Source organism: Oncorhynchus tshawytscha, linkage group LG23 (assembly GCF_018296145.1).
Source record: "Oncorhynchus tshawytscha isolate Ot180627B linkage group LG23, Otsh_v2.0, whole genome shotgun sequence".
Classification (NCBI taxonomy): domain Eukaryota; kingdom Metazoa; phylum Chordata; class Actinopteri; order Salmoniformes; family Salmonidae; genus Oncorhynchus; species Oncorhynchus tshawytscha.
In genome coordinates this window covers 23,287,869-23,309,851 of record NC_056451.1, presented here as the reverse complement: position 1 = coordinate 23,309,851, position 21,983 = coordinate 23,287,869, and the positions used below count along the sequence as shown (strand labels likewise).

The following is a 21,983-nucleotide window of genomic DNA, read 5'->3' as shown; positions in this document are numbered from 1 at the left end:
ATGATTCCCCCATCCCTGATTCTCTGCTGGGCAAGCAATATCAAGTGTGCCTAGTCTGGTCTCGATAAAATGATCCATAGCCTATTCTATAGACTTTAGGCCTAGACTATACGAAGAGGATGCTCGGAGAAGCACTGGGAAAAGTTGTATTTATAAGAAAATGTACTTCCTTCCCAAGTGTAGGCGCTGCTGCGATAGTGTATATAAAACTAGTCTACACTGCATTCATTACACATTGCAATGGATAGGCGTTCCCAATCATGAGCCCCGGCCAGCCCTGGTCTTGCTGATGTAAACCCTTGTGTGCTGCCTAAACAACGACTGTGTTGTGTACGGTGGCACTTCCGGAGGCGAGTCAAAGGTTTCTTCTGAAAATAATTGTGTATTTGTCCAAAACATTCTGTATCTGTGTGTGGATTAGGCCTACTGAGAGAGAGAGTGCGAAGATGAGGAGGACCAGCGGTAAGCTTGCTACTGCTATAATATATTTGAATTAAAAACATTGCCCATAATAAAGATTTTTATCCGAGATATACAGATATTGACCTCAAAATAAGCCATATTTGAGTAATTTACATAACTTACATTACTATGAATTGGCAGCCGCAGATATGGACAGAGCATGGGTGCTGAAAGTAGGCTTATTCGAGAAAGCCTAATTAATTGGAACATTCTTCATTTTAATTTGACTTTAGCTACTAACAACAAGAGGACTTTGTGTTGGAGCCTATTTATTCCTATTCAAGAAATAAGAGGTATTAGCTACCTGTTAGACAGATGAAATTATAGTCTACTTTTCATTTTGTCTGCAAATTCCTTCAATCAACATGCACTCTTTAAATATCTAGTTTCAGGTGAAGAGCTTGGTGTGTTAAATTAAAAACCAGGGCTGTAATTGGGGGGGTATGTGAGGGTATTGTAGCTTTTGTTAAAGAAAATGGCTAAAAACATAGGCCTTGTTAGCATAAGATTTTGAATTAAATTAAATGGACCTGATTATATAAAACAATCTACAATGACGCTTTAGTCTGCAATGCTTTATGCTAGAAACAAGCTGTAAAATGCAAGGGAAAGACGTGACTCCGATGCATATAGGATATATTTGGTTTGTCTCTATGACGTTCAGAGGCTTCGCTACAACCGATGAGAGAATACGTGTACTTTGCTTGGGAAGTAATGTGTGATTCTGTCACTTTCAATTGACATTCAACATTTCAACAGAATATTAAACAACATACTAACTCTAAATCAGTCAGGAGCAAGCCAGGTTGCCTAAGAAGGAACAAAAATGAATTAATTTGGCAATTTGGCAACATGCCTAGTTTGTTGATTTAGCCCAGCAGGGCTCTTATATTCCCATGCACTAATCACAGTCAAAATAAGTATATTATGTAACAACAATATCATGGAATAAACTTTTATACAGTAGAAAATGAGAGTTTCCTAAATGAAATAAGTTACAAGTGCATATAGACCTAGCGGATGATATGTGGCTGCTGTGTTAAACAATGAATGACTTTTTCTTTAATTCATTGATGACCAGATACTTCAGTCGTAACTGGATCTGTTGCACTACATTTTTATAGTTGATATAAAACTTTAGCACTTTTCCAAACTTAGACTATCCTCTTTTTTAACATTAGTCTGTATAGAAATCAAAACACATCAGGTGCTGCGCATGTACTCATTCGTTGGCATGCTCTGTTGTGGTATTAAAGGAGATTCTGCTTGTCTCCAGTCATGTAAAATGACGTAGAATTGCATGAAATGCCTATATAAAAGGCATTTTTTTCTCTGAACGCAAATAAGATGATAGATTCATGCAGTGCTTTTATTATAATGGATATCTTTTCACCCTTAACCTTGTCCACGGTGGTCTGTGAATCCACAACCTTCTGGCTACTTTGCCATGTATTGCTTACAAAATGAAGAACAGTTTCTAAAACTGCATATCAAATCAAATCAAATCAAATCAAATTTTATTTGTCACATACACATGGTTAGCAGATGTTAATGCGAGTGTAGCGAAATGCTTGTGCTTCTAGTTCCGACAATGCAGTAATAACGAACAAGTAATCTAACTAACAATTCCCCCCCCAAAAAACTACTGTCTTATACACAGTGTAAGGGGATAAAGAATATGTACATAAGGATATATGAATGAGTGATGGTACAGAGCAGCATAGGCAAGATACGGTAGATGATATCGAGTACAGTATATACATATGAGATGAGTATGTAAACCAAGTGGCATAGTTAAAGTGGCTAGTGATACATGTATTACATAAGGATGCAGTCGATGATATAGAGTACAGTATCTACGTATGCATATGAGATGAATAATGTAGGGTAAGTAACATTATATAAGGTAGCATTGTTTAAAGTGGCTAGTGATATATTTACATCATTTCCCATCAATTCCCATTATTAAAGTGGCTGGAGTAGAGTCAGTGTCATTGACAGTGTGTTGGCAGTAGCCACTCAATGTTAGTGGTGGCTGTTTAACAGTCTGATGGCCTTGAGATAGAAGCTGTTTTTCAGTCTCTCGGTCCCAGCTTTGATGCACCTGTACTGACCTCGCCTTCTGGATGACAGCGGGGTGAACAGGCAGTGGCTCGGGTGGTTGATGTCCTTGATGATCTTTATGGCCTTCCTGTAGCATCGGGTGGTGTAGGTGTCCTGGAGGGCAGGTAGTTTGCCCCCGGTGATGCGTTGTGCAGACCTCACTACCCTCTGGAGAGCCTTACGGTTGAGGGCGGTGCAGTTGCCATACCAGGCGGTGATACAGCCCGCCAGGATGCTCTCGATTGTGCATCTGTAGAAGTTTGTGAGTGCTTTTGGTGACAAGCCGAATTTCTTCAGCCTCCTGAGGTTGAAGAGGCGCTGCTGCGCCTTCCTCACGATGCTGTCTGTGTGAGTGGACCAATTCAGTTTGTCTGTGATGTGTATGCCGAGGAACTTAAAACTTGCTACCCTCTCCACTACTGTTCCATCGATGTGGATGGGGGGTGTTCCCTCTGCTGTTTCCTGAAGTCCACAATCATCTCCTTAGTTTTGTTGACGTTGAGTGTGAGGTTATTTTCCTGACACCACACTCCGAGGGCCCTCACCTCCTCCCTGTAGGCCGTCTCGTCGTTGTTGGTAATCAAGCCTACCACTGTTGTGTCGTCCGCAAACTTGATGATTGAGTTGGAGGCGTGCATGGCCACGCAGTCGTGGGTGAACAGGGAGTACAGGAGAGGGCTCAGAACGCACCCTTGTGGGGCCCCAGTGTTGAGGATCAGCGGGGAGGAGATGTTGTTGCCTACCCTCACCACCTGGGGGCGGCCCGTCAGGAAGTCCAGAACCCAGTTGCACAGGGCGGGGTCGAGACCCAGGGTCTCGAGCTTGATGACGAGCTTGGAGGGTACTATGGTGTTGAATGCCGAGCTGTAGTCGATGAACAGCATTCTCACATAGGTATTCCTCTTGTCCAGATGGGTTAGGGCAGTGTGCAGTGTGGTTGAGATTGCATCGTCTGTGGACCTATTTGGGCGGTAAGCAAATTGGAGTGGGTCTAGGGTGTCAGGTAGGGTGGAGGTGATATGGTCCTTGACTAGTCTCTCAAAGCACTTCATGATGACGGATGTGAGTGCTACGGGGCGGTAGTCGTTTAGCTCAGTTACCTTAGCTTTCTTGGTAACAGGAACAATGGTGGCCCTCTTGAAGCATGTGGGAACAGCAGACTGGTATAGGGATTGATTGAATATGTCCGTAAACACACCGGCCAGCTGGTCTGCGCATGCTCTGAGGGCGCGGCTGGGGACACCGTCTGGGCCTGCAGCCTTGCGAGGGTTAACACGTTTAAATGTCTTACTCACTTCGGCTGCAGTGAAGGAGAGACTGCATGTTTTCGTTGCAGGCCGTGTCAGTGGCACTGTATTGTCCTCAAAGCGGGCAAAAAGTTATTTAGTCTGCCTGGGAGCAAGACATCCTGGTCCGTGACTGGGCTGGGTTTCTTCCTGTAGTCCGTGATTGACTGTAGACCCTGCCACATGCCTCTTGTGTCTGAGCCGTTGAATTGAGATTCTACTTTGTCTCTGTACTGGCGCTTAGCTTGTTTGATAGCCTTGCGGAGGGAATAGCTGCACTGTTTGTATTCAGCCATGTTACCAGACACCTTGCCCTGATTAAAAGCAGTGGTTCGTGCCTTCAGTTTCACACGAATGCTGCCATCAATCCAAGGTTTCTGGTTAGGGAATGTTTTAATCGTTGCTATGGGAACGACATCTTCAACGCACGTTCTAATGAACTCGCACACCGAATCAGCGTATTCGTCAATGTTGTTGTCTGACGCAATACGAAACATCTCCCAGTCCACGTGATGGAAGCAGTCTTGGAGTGTGGAGTCAGCTTGGTCGGACCAGCGTTGGACAGACCTCAGCGTGGGAGCTTCTTGTTTTAGTTTCTGTCTGTAGGCAGGGATCAACAAAATGGAGTCGTGGTCAGCTTTTCCGAAAGGGGGGCGGGGCAGGGCCTTATATGCGTCGCGGAAGTTAGAGTAACAATGATCCAAGGTCTTTCCACCCCTGGTTGCGCAATCGATATGCTGATAAAATTTAGGGAGTCTTGTTTTCAGATTAGCCTTGTTAAAATCCCCAGCTACAATGAATGCAGCCTCCGGATAAATCGTTTCCAGTTTGCAGAGAGTTAAATCTGGTTTGCAGAGAGCATATCTAAGTCTATGGTCTGTCCTAAGGGACACATGTCAAACTCACACACTTTTGATAGAAGTAAACTGCAAATTATCAAGATATCAAAGTGTCACCAACAAAATCGTAAACAGTAGGCCTATAGCAAATGCAGCATATGGCATTAAGTTTTCACATGCAAAGAGTACTTTTTTGTAGTGCTCAAAGCCTCCCGCACCTCAGACTTCTGGAGTGGACCAGCCACCACCGGCCTGAGGAGAGACACATGGAACGACGGGTTAATGTGATAATCAGGGGGAGTTGCAACCTATAACAAACCTTGTTCAGTCTCCTCAGGACTTTAAATGGCCCCACAACCCGCGGACCCAGTTTCCGGGAGGGCAGGTGAAGGGGCAGGTTTCGGGTCGAGAGCCAGACGCGATCCCCCAGTGCATACACCGGGGCCTCACTGCGGTGGCGGTCGGCACTCGCCTTTTGCCTCCTGACGGCCCTTTGTAGCCGCACATGGGCAGCGTTCCATGTCTCCTCTGAGTGCCTAAACCATTCATCCACCGCAGGAGCCTCGATCTGGCTCTGATGCCATGGTGCCAGGACCGGCTGATAACCCAGCACACACTGAAATGTTGATAGGTTGGTAGAGGAGTTGCGGAGGGAGTTTTGGGCCATCTCCGCCCAGGGGATGTAAACCGCCCACTCCCCCGGCCGGTCCTGGCAATAGGACCGCAGAAACCTACCCACATCCTGGTTGACTTTTTCCACCTGCCCGTTACTCTCGGGGTGAAAACCTGAGGTAAAGCTGACCGAGACCCCCAGACGTTCCATAAACGCCCTCCAGACTCTAGGCGTGAATTGGGGACCCCGATCAGAAACTAGCACCCCGTTGTGCCGGAAGACTTGGGTGAACAGGGCCGCCGCAGTTTGTACAGCCGTAGGGAGACCGGGCAAAGGGAGAAGGCGGCAGGACTGAGAAAAACGATCCAGGGCGCAGTGGTTAAGGGCGCTGTACTGCAGTGCCAGCTGTGCCACCAGCGACTCTGGGTTCGCGCTCAGGCTCTGTCGTAACCGGCCGTGACCGGGAGGTCAGTGGGGCGGCGCACAATTGGCCTAGCGTCGTCTGGGTTAGGGAGGGGTTGGCCGGTAGAGATATCCTTGTCTCCTTGCGCTCCAGCGACTCCTGTGGCGGGCCAGGCGCAGTGCGCGCTAACCAAGGTTGCCAGGTGCACGGTGTTTCCTCCGACACATTGGTGCGGCTGGCTTCCGGGTTGGATGTGTGCTGTGTTAAGAAGCAGTGCGACTTGGTTGGGTTGTGTATCGGAGGACGCATGACTTTCAACCTTCGTCTCTCCCGAGCCCGTATGGGAGTTGTAGCGATGAGACAAGATAGTAGCTACTAAAACAATTGGATACCACGAAATTGGGGAGAAAACGGGGTAAAAATAAAAATATTTTTAAAATATTTTTAAAAGAACCACAACGACCAGGATCGTGGTGTTACCCCGCGACGGGGGAAGATCCGTCACGAAATCCACCGATAGGTGTGACCACGGTCGTTGTGGAACGGGAAGGGGTTGTAATTTCCCTCTGGGCAGGTGTCTAGGTGCCTTGCACTGTGCGCACACTGAACAGGAGGACACATAAACCCTCACGTCCTTAGCTAAAGTGGGCCACCAGTATTTCCCAGCAAGGCAGCGCACCGTTCGACCGATGCCAGGAAGACCAGAGGAGGGTGACGTGTGAGCCCAACAGATCAAACGATCACGGACATCAACCGGAACGTATAGACGCCCAGCTGGACACTCAGGGGGAGTGGGCTCTGCACGTGACGCCCGCTCGATGTCCGCGTCCACCTCCCATACCACCAGTGCCACCAGGCGAGACGCGGGAATTATGGGAGTGGGATCCGTGGACCGCTGCTCTGTATCATACAGCCGGGACAGTGCGTCTGCCTTAACGTTCTGGGAGCCTGGTCTGTGAGAAAGGGTAAACACAAAACAGGTGAAAAACATGGCCCACCTTGCCTGGCGAGGATTCAGTCTCCTCACTGCCCGGATGTACTCCAGATTGCGGTGGTCAGTCCAAATGAGAAAAGGGTGTCTAGCCCCCTCAAGCCAATGTCTCCACGCTTTCAGAGCCTTGACAACAGCCAACAACTCCTGGTCCCCCACATCATAGTTTCGCTCCGCCGGGCTGAGCTTCTTTGAAAAGAATGCACATGGGCGGAGCTTTAGTGGCGTGCCCCAGCGCTGAGACAGCACAGCCCCTATCCCTGCCTCGGACGCGTCCACCTCAACTATGAACACTAAGAAGGGATCAGGATGAGCCAACACGGGAGCCAAGGTTAACAGAGCCTTCAGGTGACCAAAAGCCCTGTCCGCCACAGCTGTCCACTGCAGTCGCACCTTCAGCAGTGAGGTAATGGGAGCCGCTACCTGACCAAAACCCCAGATAAATCTCCAGTAGTAGTTGGCAAACCCTAAAAACCGCTGCACCTCCTTTACCGTGGTTGGAGTTGGCCAATTACGCACGGCTGAAATGCGGTCATTCTCCATCTCTACCCCTGACGCTGAAAAGCGGTACCCTAGGAAGGAGACGGACTGTTGGAAGAACAGACATTTCTCAGCCTTGACATACAGGTCATGTTCCAACAGTCTACCAAGCACCCTGCGTTCCAGGGACACATGCTCTACACCACTACACTGAAAATCTCCTCTTCAAAGGATTGGAAGACTGATGGAGCATTCATTTGTAACGCATGACGACGTACTCATAATGCCCAGAAGTGGTGCTAAATGCTGTCTTCCACTCATCTCCCGCCCGGATACGCACCAGGTTGTAAGCGCTCCTAAGGTCCAATTTTGTGAAGAAGCACGCCCAGTGTAGTGACTCATACACGGGCGCAAACCTCCATCCTTCTTCACAAAAAAGAAACTCGAGGAGACAGGTGAGATGGAAGGTTGAATGTATCCCTGTCCCAAAGATTCGGTGACATATGTCTCCATAGCCACCGTCTCCTCCTGTGACAGAGGATACACGTGACTCCTGGGAAGTGCAGCTTCTACCAAGAGATCTATCGCACAATCCCCCTGTCGATGGGGTGGTAATTGAGTCGCCTTCTTTTTACAGAAGGCGAGTGCCAAAATCGGCATATTCGTGGGGAATGTGCATGGTGGAGACCTGGTTTGGACTTTCCACCGTAGTGGCACCTAAGGAAACACCTACACACCTCCCTGAACACTGACAGAACCATCCCTTGAGAGCCCTCTGTTGCCACGAAATAATAGGATCATGAGAGGCCAACCAAGGAAGACCCAATACAACAGGAAACGCAGGGGAGTCGATCAGGAAGAGACTAATTCTCTCCTCGTGACCCCCTGCGTTCTCATAGCAATGGGTGCTGTGACCTCCCCAATTAGCCCCGACCCCAAAGGACGACTATCTAAGGCATGTACAGGGAAGGGAACGTCAACAGGAACAATAGGAATCTATGTGCTAAGGAGCGGTCAATAAAGTTCCCAGCTGCGCCTGAATCTACTAGTACCTTATAAATGGGAATGTGGGGAGAACTCAGGAAATTCTATAGGTAACCACATGTGTGCAACAGAGGGCTCTGGGTGAGTTGTGTGCCTATTCACCTGGGATCAGTGCTCCGCCTGCTACCTCAACCTCTTGGAGAACCACCCCAGCACCGACCAGCAGTATGTCCTCTGCGGCCACAGTTGGTACAGGGAATGGTCCCCCCTCCGGTCCCCCTCATAGCAGCCCCTCCTAACTCCATCGGTGTGGGATCCAAGGTGCTGGGAAATGGAACGGGCGGACCCCGATCCAGACGTCCGCGGGAGGCCAACAGGTTATCCAGCCAGATAGACAAGTCCACCAGCTGGTCCAGGTTGAGAGTAGTGTCCCTGCAGGCTAGCTCCCTACGAACATCCTCTCGTAAACTACACCTGTAGTGGTTGATCAGGGCCCGCTCATTCCATCCCGTACCAGCTGCCAGAGTTCTGAAGTCCAGTGCGAACTCTTGAGCGCTCCTCATCCCCTGTCTCAGATGAAACAGTCTCTCTCCCACCGCTCTCCCTTCAGGTGGATGATCAAAAACTGCCCGGAAGCGGCGGGAGAAGTCCTGTAGTCATCCAGAGTCGGGCCTTCCCTTCCCCAGATGGCGTTGGCCCACTCCAGGGCTTTTCCAGTCAGGCAGGAGATGAGGGCGCTCACTCTCTCGCGTCCGGAAGGGGCCGGCCGAACAGCTGCTAGGTAGAGCTCCAGCTAGGTAGAGCTCCAGAAGTAGAGGTGTTGAGGATGCTACAGCACCCCCTGAATAAGAATACCAAATTTTTTAAATAAAATGTCAATAACAAAACAATCGCACCAAATTAGTATGCTGGGCCTTTATTACTCCTGTATGAGCAGACAAAAATATTTGTCAGCATCGTGGAGAGAAAGAATTCTACCAGCACCCCGTTTTCTTCAGCACCCTCACCCCGAAATATCTTCCCTCTGCCATGATTGTAACTAGCTTGCTTATAATTTGTGATTGTAAGTGAGGGTGTTGTTGCAGAAATAATCAGTTCTATGCTTAAATACAAATTAAAGTAGATTTTTCTTTTAAATAAGGGGGGAGTGCCCTTTTTTCTTTTTGAGCACTTGCCCCCTGAAAGGTCTGTGCATGGCCCTGTGCACTGCTCATAGTAATAATGCAAACATTTGAATAGGATGATAAATGAGAACTCAGCTGTGCAACATCTGTGAGGGCTTTTCTGCAGTGAGTTCTTGTCGTGCCACTGAAAACATATCGAGCAGGAGCATGTGGTGGCCTCTTTCATTCTCCCTCTGACTCATTCTAAATATATTTTCGCTAAAAGGCTCTCTGTGTGGCCTTATCTGTCCGAATATTGTTTGTGGAGATATGCTCTGATGAAGGTCGACATGATCGACAGCTCAGCTAGAATTAAAATACATTTGCATTTGATTGGAAGTGTGCAGTGACTTTTTCGTCTTTCTCCGTAAAATTAAGGATGTGAAATCTTACACTATTGTGTGTGCAATGTAGTTGCTTTCCGGTTGGTTTCCTTAAACAAATAGTAGTCTATGTTGATACACCATTAGATCAAGCAAAAAGCTTTCTCTCAATTGGATAGAAAATAAAAACTCAGCCTGAGAGTTTTAAAGATTTTCAACCAACATTTACATAATCTCTTTTAAACTTTACTTATGACTAATAACACCAACTAATTACCCATTAATATAATAAGAAAGTTATTTCCCCACATACCTTGAATAGTTTACCAAAACATACTTTGTACATTATCTTACTCTCAGTGCCCAACAATCTGTTGCCTTTTTCCATTGACTAACATCTCACCTCTCTGAGTCAGAGTGTAGAGGAAGGAAACAGCAGCTATGAAGTTGCAGTTGTATAAGCCACCACTCCAAACAGTAACAACCTCAACATGCTATAATGTCCCTCTCAAATTCAGCCTTGTCTCTGCAGTGCTTTAAAAATAAGAAGGTCTAATTTTTTGTATGCTATGTAATGAGTTTCTACTAAGATTAAGAGCAAAGGTGTTGCAGGTATTATCAGATTATTGCTTCTTCCATTTGTGCTCCTGTTTAGTGCCTCTACATACCCCACCCCCTGTGTAGTATTGACCTTACAACCAAGAGTAAAAACGTTGTAGCGTCTTTATTCTTTACCCAAGTGAATAAAGAAAACCTGACAGCTCCACCACCTAACGTAATTTATCTGAACACCTAGGACATCCATCCACATCTGAATAAACTGAATTGCACAAAAGGTATCTATGTGGATTGAGAACGTTACCCTCAGTTAGAGGTTGTTGTTACACATGGTGACATGCTGCTTTGATACCCCAGCTGTGGTAAAATATATAAATAAATAAGGTGTGACATTTTCTTCACACTGATGCTCACTACATGGTGTGGTTGTGGACAGAAAAAATGAACATTTCCTTGCCGCTGGATAATAGTTGCTCTATGACTATTTACGATCACACCATCTGAATAAGGCCAGATTCTAGATAACAGATTTACATGCAGTATCTATGCTTAAGGGAAATAGTGAGTAAACCAGCAAATGGCTGATCTATTCCAGTTCCCTGGGGCGTTGCATGGGTGACACAGTGTGAAAGCACATCAGAGGTAACTCTGTGACCTGAAACAGAGGTACATATTCTTCCTCACCTAACTGCAAGTGATATCAAACTTGCTCAATCTCCTCAGGGGGTCCACGTCCCCAACACGTCAACACTCCGACAGTGAGCAGGTAAGAGGCTTTTACATCAGTAATGATATAATACAACATCTTTGCATTTAGCTATGTGTAAAGACTTTAACAGTTTGTTCTATGCTAGACACTCTGTCTTTTTCACTATCCTGTTTTTGCAATGGTTCCACAGTGGGGAATATCTTTAGAATGATTTTCATGCTCTTGGAGACTGTATCGAAGACTGTATCGCACTGCCGCAAGGTTTAGAAATAACTGGATATCAATGTGAGCTCAGAGAAATGCTTGCAGAAATCAAAGAATGTCTGATTGTATCCATCCAACAGATTCATATCCACAAACAATGCAAATGTTTGTCTGGTTTTAGTCGCAATAGACAGGGTCGAAACTGAATAATACCACAGTACAGACAGTAAAAACCCAACTCCTGCAAAACACAGATTTCACTTCCCCAGAATGGGCAAGTTCAAAACATTTCCCAATGTTATGGGAACGTGTGCCAGACATTCAGTCTCTCTGTACTCAATTAGATTGGCAAGCAGTCAGGGATTTGTATATCGGTTTCTGCATCTAGTCCGCTCATAGACATTTGAATACACTTTCCTTTGGGGGGGGGGGGTTCTCAATGTTTGCGTGGGTTTTTTCTTAGAATGTAGGCTACTGCACTGCACATAAAACATACAGTTTGTTACGTTACAGCTTTTTTCTAAAATGGATTAAATAGTTTTTTCCCCTTATCAATCTACACACAGTACCCCATAATGACAAAGCAAAAAACTGGTTTTTAGAAATTTTTGCAAATGTATTAAAAACAGAAATATCACATTTTCATAAGGATTCAGACCCTTTATTGAGTACTTTGTCGAAGCACCTTTGGCAGCGATTAAAGCTTTGAGTCTTCTTGGGTATGACACTACAAGCTTGGCACACATGTATTTGGGGAGTTTCTCCCATTCTTCTCTGCAGATCCTTTCAAGCTCTGACAGGTTGGATGGGGAGCATCGCTGCATAGCTATTTTCAGGTCTCTCCAGAGATGTTCGATCGGGTTCATGTCCGGGCTCTGGCTGGGCCACTCATGGACATTCAGACTTGTCCTGAAGCCACTCATGCAATGTATTGGCTATTTGCTTAGGGTCGTTGTCCTGTTGGAAGGTGAACCTTCGCCCCAGTCTAAGGTCCTAAGAGCTCTGGACCAGGTTTTCATCAAGGATATCTTTGTACTTTGCTCCATTCATCTTTCCCTCATACCTGACTAGTCTCCCAGTCCCTGCCACTGAAAACTATCTCCACAGCATGATGCTGCCACCACCATGCTTCACCGTAGGGATGGTGACAGGTTTCATTCAGATGTGACACATGACATTCAGGCCAAAGAGTTCAATCTTGGTTTCATCAGACCAGATAATCTTGTTTCTCTTGGTCTGATTCCTTTAGATGCCATTTGTCAAACTCCAAGCGGGCTGTCATCTACCTTTTACTGAGGAGTGGCTTCCGTCTGGCCACTCTACCATAAAGGCCTGATTGGTAGAGTACTGCAGAGATGGTTGTCCTTCTGGAAGGTTCTCCCATCTTAACAGAGAAACTCGAGAGCTCTGTCAGAATGACCATTGGGTTCTTGGTTACCTCTGTGACCAAGGCCCTTCTCCCCCGATTGCTCAGTTTGGCCGGGCGGCCAGCTCTACGAAGAGTCTTGGTGGGTCCTGTCACGTTCTGACCCTAGTTCTTGTGTTATTTGTTTGCTTTAGTTGGTCAGGACGTGAGTTGGGTGGGCATTCTATGTTTTGTGTTTCTAGGTTGGTTTTCTGTGTTCGGCCTAGTATGGTTCTCAATCAGAGGCAGAACAGGTGTCGTTAGTTGTCTCTGATTGAGAATCATACTTGGGTAGCCTGGGTTTCACTGTTGTTTTGTGGGTGATTGTTTCCGTGTCTGTGTTTGTTCGCCACACGGTACTGTTTCGGTTTTGTTCACGTTTATTGTTTTGTATATCATTGAGTGTTCAGTTTATGTTTTTTAAATAAACAACCATGGACACTTACCACGCCACATCTTGGTCCGATCCTTGCTACACCTCTTCAGACAAAGAGGAGGAAAACCTTTACAGTTCCAAACTTCTACCATTTAAGAATGACGGAGGCCATTGTGTTCTTGGGGACCTTCAATGCTGCAGACATTTTTTGGTACCCCTCCCCAGATCTGTGCCTCGACACAATCCTGTCTCGGAGCTCTGCGGACAATTTCTTCGCCCTCATGGCTTGGATTTTGCTCTGACATACACTGTCAACTGTGGAACCTTATATAGACAGGTGTGTGCCTTTCCAAATCAATCGAATTTACCACAGGTTGTCCAGTTGTAGAAACATCTCAAGCATGATCAATGGAAACAGGATCCTCCTGAGCTCAATTTCGAGTCACATAGAAAATAGTCTGAATACTTATATAAATCATGTATTTCTGTTTTTTAGTTTTTATAACTTAACAAAATGTTTTAAAAAGTTAAGGGGTCTGAATACTTTCCGAAGGCACTGTGTGTACTGTACAGGTGCAATGTACTACATATCGCCAATATAAGCCAGGAATAACAGCTAGAGAGAGTGCATAACTAGAAAAACATTTGTCTGTCTGTCTCTGTTGAGTAAGCCACATACATTTTTTTTTTTTAACCTTATGTCACAATCCCCTTTGGACAGTCACCGGTTCCTAACAGCTGTCTTTGAATAGGTCTGCTTGGCCTAAAATATGAGAGGATTCGGTTCCTGAATTACTAACTTCTCCTTTTTATTTGGTTCAGAGTGGCAAATGAAGAGAGGAACACAGGTGAGACTACGAGAAGAGTGTCCTGAGTCTGTGAAGGTGTTTCAAATGAATAGAGGAACGCGGGTGAGACTACGAGAAGAGTGTCCTGAGTCTGTGAAGGTGTTTCAGGTGTTCCGCTGTTTCGTTGGTAACAATGGATCACGTCAAGGCAACCACAGATTACTATGTGAGTAACGGTCTTGTTATGCCACATACTGATGAATGTAGTTCTTTATGACTACAAGAGCAATAGATGCTGCAAGAAATAATTGGGAGTAGCAGACTAAAAACAATTATTAGCCAGGTAAGTCAAATAAGAAATTATATTTTATAACATGGTTGGTCAAGAAATTAACAGAATAAAACTAAATATGTATGAGACAATGTATAACATTCTGTACATTAAAACTTGTATTTTAAAACGATGGTTAGAGAATCTGAAGCCACTTAAAATATTGTTCAAAATCATAGAAGCTACAAGTGTATGATCTTAATTTGATCATGCTTTTGTTGCTGAGAATTTTCCTGCACCACAGGAAATGCAGATAAGCTTTGTAATTTACATCATTTAACTGAAAACTTACACACGGTTATATTGACATTACTTTTCATGTAGACTACTTTTGTCCAGCTAATATTCTAACCACCAATCAAGCACCATTATGGACTAAATGTTCATATCCTGTGGCTTCAGGACTATTTTGCTGTGACTATATAAAGTGGGGCAAAAAGGTATTTAGTCGGCCACCAACTGTGCAAGTTCTCCCACTTAAAAAGATGAGAGGCCTGTAATTTTCATCATAGGTACACTTCAACTATGACAGATTTTTTATGAATTTATTTGCAAATTATGGTGAAAAATAAATATTTGTTCACCTACTGTAACGGTTTTCTTGGGGTGAAGTAGAGGCAGACCAAAACGCAGCGTGGTGGTTATTCATGTTTTTTAATAAAGACACTAGACATGAATAAACAAACAAAAACAATAAGTGTGAGAAAACCTAAACAGCCTATCTGGTGACAACAAACACAAAGACAGGAACAATCACCCACGAAACACTCAAAGAATATGGCTGCCTAAATATGGTTCCCAATCAGAGACAACGATAAACACCTGCCTCTGATTGAGAACCATTCCAGACAGCCATAGACTATGCTAGATACCCCTACTATAATACAAACCCAATACCTAACAAAAACCCCAAGACAAAACACACCACATACAAAACCCATGTCACACCCTGGCCTGACCAAATTAATAAAGAAAACACAAAATACTAAGACCATGGCGTGACAGAACCCCCAAGGTGCGGACTCCCGACCGCACAACTAAACCCATAGGGGAGGGTCCGGGTGGGCGTCTGTCCACGGTGGCGGCTCCGGCGCGGGACGTGGACCCCACTGAGGGGTAGCTCGGGACTGAGGGGAAGCTCAGGACTGAGGGGTAGCTCGGGACTGAGGGGTGGCTCGGGACTGAGAGGAAGCTCAGCACTGAGGGGTAGCTCAGCACTGAGAGGAAGCTCAGCACTGAAAGGAAGCTCAGGCAGGTAGTTGGCTCTGGCAGATCCTGGCTGGCTGGCAGTTCTGGCAGATCCTGGCTGACTGGCGGATCCTGGCTGAATGGCGGATCCTGGCTGAATAGCGGGTCTGGAAGATGCTGGCTGACTGGCAGCTGTGGCTGCTCCATGCTGACTGGCAGCTCTGGCTGCTCCATGCTGACTGGCGACTCTGGCTGCTCCAAGCTGACTGGCGGCTCTGGCTGCTCCATGCTGACTGGCGGCTCTGGCTGCTCCATGCTGACTGGCGGCTCTGGCTGTTCCTTGCAGACTGGCGGCTCTGGCGGCTCCTTGCAGACTGGCAGCTCTGGCGGCATCCTGCAGACTGGCAGCTCTGGCGGCATCCTGCAGACTGGCAGCTCCTTGCAGACTGGCAGCTCTGAACAGGCGGGAGACTCCGGCAGCGCTGGAGAGGAGGAAGGCTCTGACTGCGCTGAACAGGCGGGAGACTCCGGCAGCGCTGTAGAGGAGGAAGGCTCTGGCAGCGCTGGACAGGCGAGGCGCACTGTAGGCCTGATACGTGGTGTGGCACTGGTGGTACTGGGCCGAGAACATGCACAGGAAGCCTGGTGCGGGGAGCTGCCACCGGAGGGCTGGTGCGTGGGAGTGGTACTGGGTAGACCGGACCGTGCAGGTGCACTGGAGCTCTTGAGCACCGAGCCTGCACAACCCTACCTGGTTGAATGCTCCCGGTCGCCCTGCCAGTGCGGCGAGGTGGAATACCCCGCACTGGGCTATGCAGGCGAACCGGAGACACCGAGCGCAAGGCTGGTGCCATGTAAGCCGGCCCAAGGAGACGCACTGGAGACCAGATGCGTAGAGCCGGCTTCATGGCACTTGGCTCGATGCTCACTCTAGCCCGGCCGATACGCAGAGCTGGAATGTACCGCACCGGGCTATGTACCCGCACTGGAGTCACCGTGCGCACCACAGCATAACACGGTGCCTGCCCGGTCTCTCTAGCCCCCCGGTAAGCACAGGGAGTTTGCGCAGGTCTCCTACCTGGCGTAGCCATACTCCCTGTGAGTCCCCCCCCAAGAAATCTTTGGGGCTTTCTCTTGGGCTTCCGTCCACGCCACCGTGCTTGCTTCGCCAACTCCATTCTCCGATAACCTTCCGCGCACTGCTCCATTGAATCCCAGGCGGGCTCCGGCACTCTCCCTGGGTCGACCGCCCACCTGTCTATCTCCTCCCAAGAAGTATAGTCCATACTCTTGCCCTCCAAAATGTCCTCCCATGTCCATTCCTCTTTTCGCTGCTGTTGCTGCCTTTCACCACACCGCTTGGTCCTGTTGTGGTGGGTTTCTGTAACGGTTTTCTTCATCTGAAGGAGAGGCGGACCAAAATGCAGCGTGGTGGTTATTCATGTTTTTAATAAAGACAACTATACATGAAATAACTAACAAAACAAGAAATGTGAAAACTCAAAACAGTCCTATCTGGTGCAAACACAGAGACAGGAACAATCCCCCACAAACACACAGTGAAACCCAGGCTACCTAAATATGGTTCCCAATCAGAGACAATGACTAACACCTGCCTCTGATTGAGAACCATATCAGGCCAGACATAGAAATAGACAAACAAGACATCCAACATAAAATGCCCACTCAGATCACACCCTGACCAAACAAAACATAGAAACATACAAAGCAAACTATGGTCAGGGTGTGACACCTACAAACAAGCAAGATTTCTGGCTCTCACAGACCTGTAACTTCTTCTTTAAGAGGCTCCTCTGTCCTCCACTCGTTACCTGTATTAATGGCACCTTATTGAACTTGTTATCAGTATAAAAGACACCTGTCCACAACCTCAAACAGTCACACTCCAAACTCCACTATGGCCAAGACCAAAGAGCTGTCAAAGGACACCAGAAACAAAATTGTAGACCTGCACCAGGCTGGGAAGACTGAATCTGCAATAGGTAAGCAGCTTGGTTTGAAGAAATCAACTGTGGGAGCAATTATTAGGAAATGGAAGACATACAAGACCACTGATAATCTCCCTCGATCTGGGGCTCCACGCAAGATCTCACCCCGTGGGCTCAAAATGATCACAAGAACGGTGAGCAAAAATCCCAGAACCACACGGGGGAACCTAGTGAATAACCTTCAGAAAGCTGGGACCAAAGTAACAAAGCCTACCATCAGCAAGGGCATTGAAGATGAAACGTGGCTGGGTCTTTCAGCATGACAATGATCCCAAACACACCGCCCGGGCAACGAAGGAGTGGCTTCGTAAGAAGCATTTCAAGGTCCTGGAGTGGCCTAGCCAGTCTCCAGATCTCAACCCCATAGAAAATCTTTGGAGGGAGTTGAAAGTCCGTGTTGCCCAGCAACAGCCCCAAAACATCACTGCTCTAGAGGAGATCTGCATGGAGGAATGGGCCAAAATACCAGCAACAGTGTGTGAAAACCTTGTCAAACATTTTCTGTAAGTCTTCACCTCTGGCATTGCCAACAAAGGGTATATAACAAACTATTGAGAAACTTTTGTTATTGACCAAATACTTATTTTCCACCATAATTTGCAAATAAATTCATTAAAAAATCATTTTTTCTCATTTTGTCTGTCATAGTTGAAGTGTACCTAAGATGAAAATTACAGGTCTCATCTTTTTAAGTGGGAGAACTTGCATAATTGGTGGCTGACTAAATACTTTTTTGCCCCACTGTAGGTCAAATTAAGATGTGTAATAGGTGCACACATCTGTATGAATATAGCACTGCATCATCTTGAGTTTAGTCAGAGATACAAATGCGCTCTGTCCTATGAGGAAAATCCAGGGCCTGTATCCATAAAGCGTCTCAGAGTAGCAGTGCTGATCTAGGGTCAGTTTTACCTTTTTGATCATAATGAACAAGATTATATGGGCAGGGGGAATGCTTCATGCATATGGACCCAGAACATTGTTGTAGTTAGCTCATTTTCCTTCCTCAAATTCTCTTTTCCTCTCCTATGTCTCCAGATTTATGAAGACAACTACAGCTTTTCACCAGAAACAGGCAGTAGCCAATCCAGTGGCGTGCCCTGCAACCAGGATGGCATCATGGACTTCACCCGGAGCTACTCCCCAGTGGTCTACAGCCTGGTGTTTGTGCTGGCGCTGGTGGGTAACATCCTGGTGCTGTGTGTGCTGATGCGCTACCGCACCTCTCAGACAGGCGGGGCCTGCTCCTTCTCCCTCACCGACACCTTCCTGCTCCACCTGGCCGTGTCCGACCTCCTGCTGGCCCTCACGCTGCCCCTGTTCGCCGTCCAGTGGTCCCACCTGTGGCTGTTCGGTGTGGCCGCCTGCAAGATTTCCGGAGCCCTGTTCTCTCTGAACCGCTACAGCGGCATCCTGTTCCTGGCCTGCATCAGCTTCGACCGCTACCTAGCCATCGTCCACGCCGTCAGCACCGGCTGGAAGCGCAATACCTGCCATGCCCAGATTGCCTGTGCCCTCATCTGGACAGTGTGCTTTGGCCTGAGTGGGGTGGACATCGCCTTTAGACAGGTGGTGGAGGTTGAAGTGGGGCGATCGGGGGATCATCAGGGCCTGCTGGTGTGCCAGACGGTGTTCCCCCACAGCTCAGTGCAGTGGAAGGTGGGGATGCCGCTAGTCAACTTGGTGCTGGGTTTTGGGCTGCCCCTGCTGGTCATGCTCTACTGCTACATCCGTATCTTCCGCTCCCTTTGCAACGCCTCGCGCCGCCAGAAGAGGAAGTCCCTTCACCTCATCGTCTCCCTGGTGTCTATGTTTGTGCTCTGCTGGGCGCCCTACAACTCCTTCCAATTGGCCGAAAGCCTGAAGAAGCTGGGCGTGATTAGTGGAGGCTGCCAGTTTGGCCGCACGGTGGACATCGGAATCCTGGTGTCTGAGAGCATGGGCCTGTCACACTGTGCCCTGAACCCGCTGCTGTACGGCTTTGTGGGGGTGAAGTTTAGGAGGGAGCTGACCAGAATGTGTAAGGGGCTGCTGGGACAGAGGTTCTATCCAGGGATGAACAGATGGGGAGGACAGAGGAAAACACGGAGGACCACTGGGTCCTTCAGCTCAGTAGAGAGCGAGAACACCTCCCACTTCTCTGTCATGGCGTGAGCCAGCCACGTGCACAGAGAGGGGTCTACCTGTACCCAAGCACCTTTTTGTTGTCGTTCTGAACCCACAAGTCATCGTAAAGTCGTCAAGTTCACCACCCCCAACCCCCCATCCCATTGGTCTGCCCTGTACAGAGCTTGCGTGTGCCTGGTATCCAAACATGCACGGCTTGGGATGCAGTCACCGGTCGAGTCTGTGTAGCAAGCTACCTAGTTTAAATATCAACAGTACTGCCACAGCAGCATAACATTTGATCTACATCATCATCAATATTTTGTTTGGTCTACATAGGCTACGCGCAACAGAGCGGCAGAAGACAGAGAGGAGCAGCTGCATTCAAGCTGTACGACCCTCTACGACCCTCTGACCCAACTCCATCCCATCATCAGTCGGGTGTTGCACATGTGTGTCAGGGCAGCAGCAACACAGGTAGTCTGGACTTTAGCTAACCACCATATACTAAAATATCCACACAGGCCACCAGCCAGCCATATACTGTAGCATGAGTTAGAAGAGTATGAATATTATAGTATATAATGAAGTTATTATTTAAGAGCATTGAAGAGAAATCACAAAAAATGCTAGTTAACTATCAGGTTTACATCAATCATCAGCACAATGATCAGCTGATAGCCTATCGTCTTTACCCAATGTCAATCATGTGTTTAGGAGGCACTGTAACTAGCGTGCTTACAATTTTTGATGAGTGAGTGTGTTGTTGCAGAAATAAATAGGTTTATGTTTTTTTTTTATCTCTACAAAGGCAGGTAGTATGTTATGAATTTAGAGATGTACTTTTTTTAAGGTGGTTGTCACTAGTTATCACAGCCAAAAAGGCTAGATTGGCTCTAATGTAAAAAATGATGAAAACAAAAAATAACTTTTTGTTCTTAATTTAAGGTTAGGGTTAGGCATAAGGTTAAAAGTGTGGTTAGGGGTAAGGTTAGGTTTTAAATCAGATTTGAAGAAGAGAGAGAGGGAGAGGGGAATGTGGAGACTGACAGAAAAAGAGAGGGGAAGAGAGAATACAAGAAAAAAGGGGGACAGGGAGTCATGAAAAGAGGGAACCGAAATTGGAATGATTGTGAAAATGACAAAATGGGGAAGAAATACAGATGTGCGCATTGTGTCAAAGTGAGGAAAAAACATTTGCTATTTTGTTGTGATTCGTTCCTCTGGTGCTTCCTGATAGTTGCCTAGCTCAAAATTATGGTGCTTTTAAAGACCACACCTACTCAGGACGGGGAATTTTTCATATAGTAGCCTACTTTCGCTATCTTCTTGTAAATACAATTTTGGGGTCATTTTTGTTCATGAGATTCTACAGTCCATCCAATCGCATAGCCTACCATGTTAACCCCATCTTCCTCTAGTGTTTGGCTTTATGATAAATTGATGACTATAATTTCAAGGAACTGCTAACTAGATTTTTTTTAAATGTTTGATACCCACTCCCTCAAAAGGGCCAAGTCATCACTATATGTGTTACTCATATATTGCCTTGTAGTTTTGAAGGCAGCAAATACTTATACATTTCAAATCCTCGCAGCAATCATTTTTTCTTTGGTTGATTGCTTCATTTTGTCACTTGCTGAAGAGGGGAAACAAAGGTGTTAAGTCATGACAGACATGCAGCTTTACTTATGGCAAATGTCCACGTGTCCTTTGGTACCAGACTGTTGTTCAACATTTGCTAATTTACCTATTTAGATTAGATTGTTATCAATCAGTCAGCACAACAGATATGCACATAGGATTGTATGCATGTATTTCTATGTTGTAGAAATTTGAGGAAGTAGAATAAAACATTGGGGGAAATGTCATTTTCATATCAATAAATAAATGATATGCAAATATCTTGTTACATCTCTAGATATTTTTGGCTATACAACATTTCAAGGTTAATTTACCTGCATTAATGTAGCAAGTAGTATCAGGAAACATTCCAGTAGTACTTACCAAAAAAGGCCAATCTCGCCATCTGGTGGACAACATATAAAACAATTTATGTTATTTCTTTCCTTATCCTCTTAATCTGTAGGATACGTTATCTCTACTTCGAAACAACATGGCAGGTGAAAACAAATTCCCAGGCCATTTAACCTCAGCATTTCGTATTATTCTGTATGTAAATCCGAGACACTCCATTTAGTATGATATGTTGTGTTTGGTATGGGTACCAGTGGAGGCCCCTCAGAGGAGGAAAGGGAGGACCATCCTCCTCAGTGAATTTCATACAAATAAAACATTTTAGAAGTGATTATTTTCAGATAAAACTATACTAAATATATGTCACAAAAAAAATGGATTAAAACACACTGTTTTGCAATGAAGGTCTACAGTAGCCTCAACAGCACTCTGTAGGGTAGCACCATCGTGCAGCCGGAGGACAGCTAGCTTCCATCCTCCTCTGGGTACATTGACTTCAATACAAAACCTAGGAGGCTCATTGTTCTTACCCTCTTCCATAGACTTACACAGTAATCATGACAACTTCCGGAGGACATCCTCCAATCTATCAGATCTCTTGTTGCATGAACTGACATGTTGTCCACCCAATCAAAGGATCAGATAATGAATCTAGTACAGAAGGCATAAGCTACAGCTAGCTAGC

General features: G+C 46.4%; 1 protein-coding gene across 4 annotated transcripts; it reads left to right on the top strand.

The window, feature by feature from the left end:
- The first annotated feature begins 342 nt into the window (after positions 1-342).
- LOC112235051 (C-X-C chemokine receptor type 3-2) lies at positions 343-21,225 on the top strand. 4 transcript variants are annotated; one of them, XM_024403439.2, is made up of 4 exons: positions 343-462; positions 10,929-10,971; positions 13,722-13,913; positions 18,254-21,225. In XM_024403439.2, the coding sequence occupies exons 3-4, from the start codon at positions 13,881-13,883 to the stop codon at positions 19,367-19,369; spliced, it is 1,149 nt and encodes a 382-aa protein (XP_024259207.2). In that variant the 5' UTR covers positions 343-462; positions 10,929-10,971; positions 13,722-13,880; the 3' UTR covers positions 19,370-21,225. The 4 variants fall into 4 exon arrangements, with proteins under 4 accessions (XP_024259207.2, XP_042160874.1, XP_042160875.1 ...); XM_042304940.1 differs by lacking the exon at positions 343-462 and having other exon boundaries at positions 10,804-10,971; XM_042304941.1 differs by lacking the exons at positions 343-462; positions 10,929-10,971 and having other exon boundaries at positions 13,439-13,913.
- The last annotated feature ends 758 nt before the right edge of the window (positions 21,226-21,983 follow it).

Excerpts from the sequence above, each read along its gene's own strand:
- LOC112235051 (XM_024403437.2), top strand. The coding sequence starts at position 13,980 with ATGCTGCAAGAAATAATTGGGAGTAGCAGACTAAAAACAATTATTAGC. Across the intron at positions 14,031-18,253 it reads TAAAAACAATTATTAGCCAG|ATTTATGAAGACAACTACAG; the intron begins GTAAGTCAAATA and ends CTATGTCTCCAG.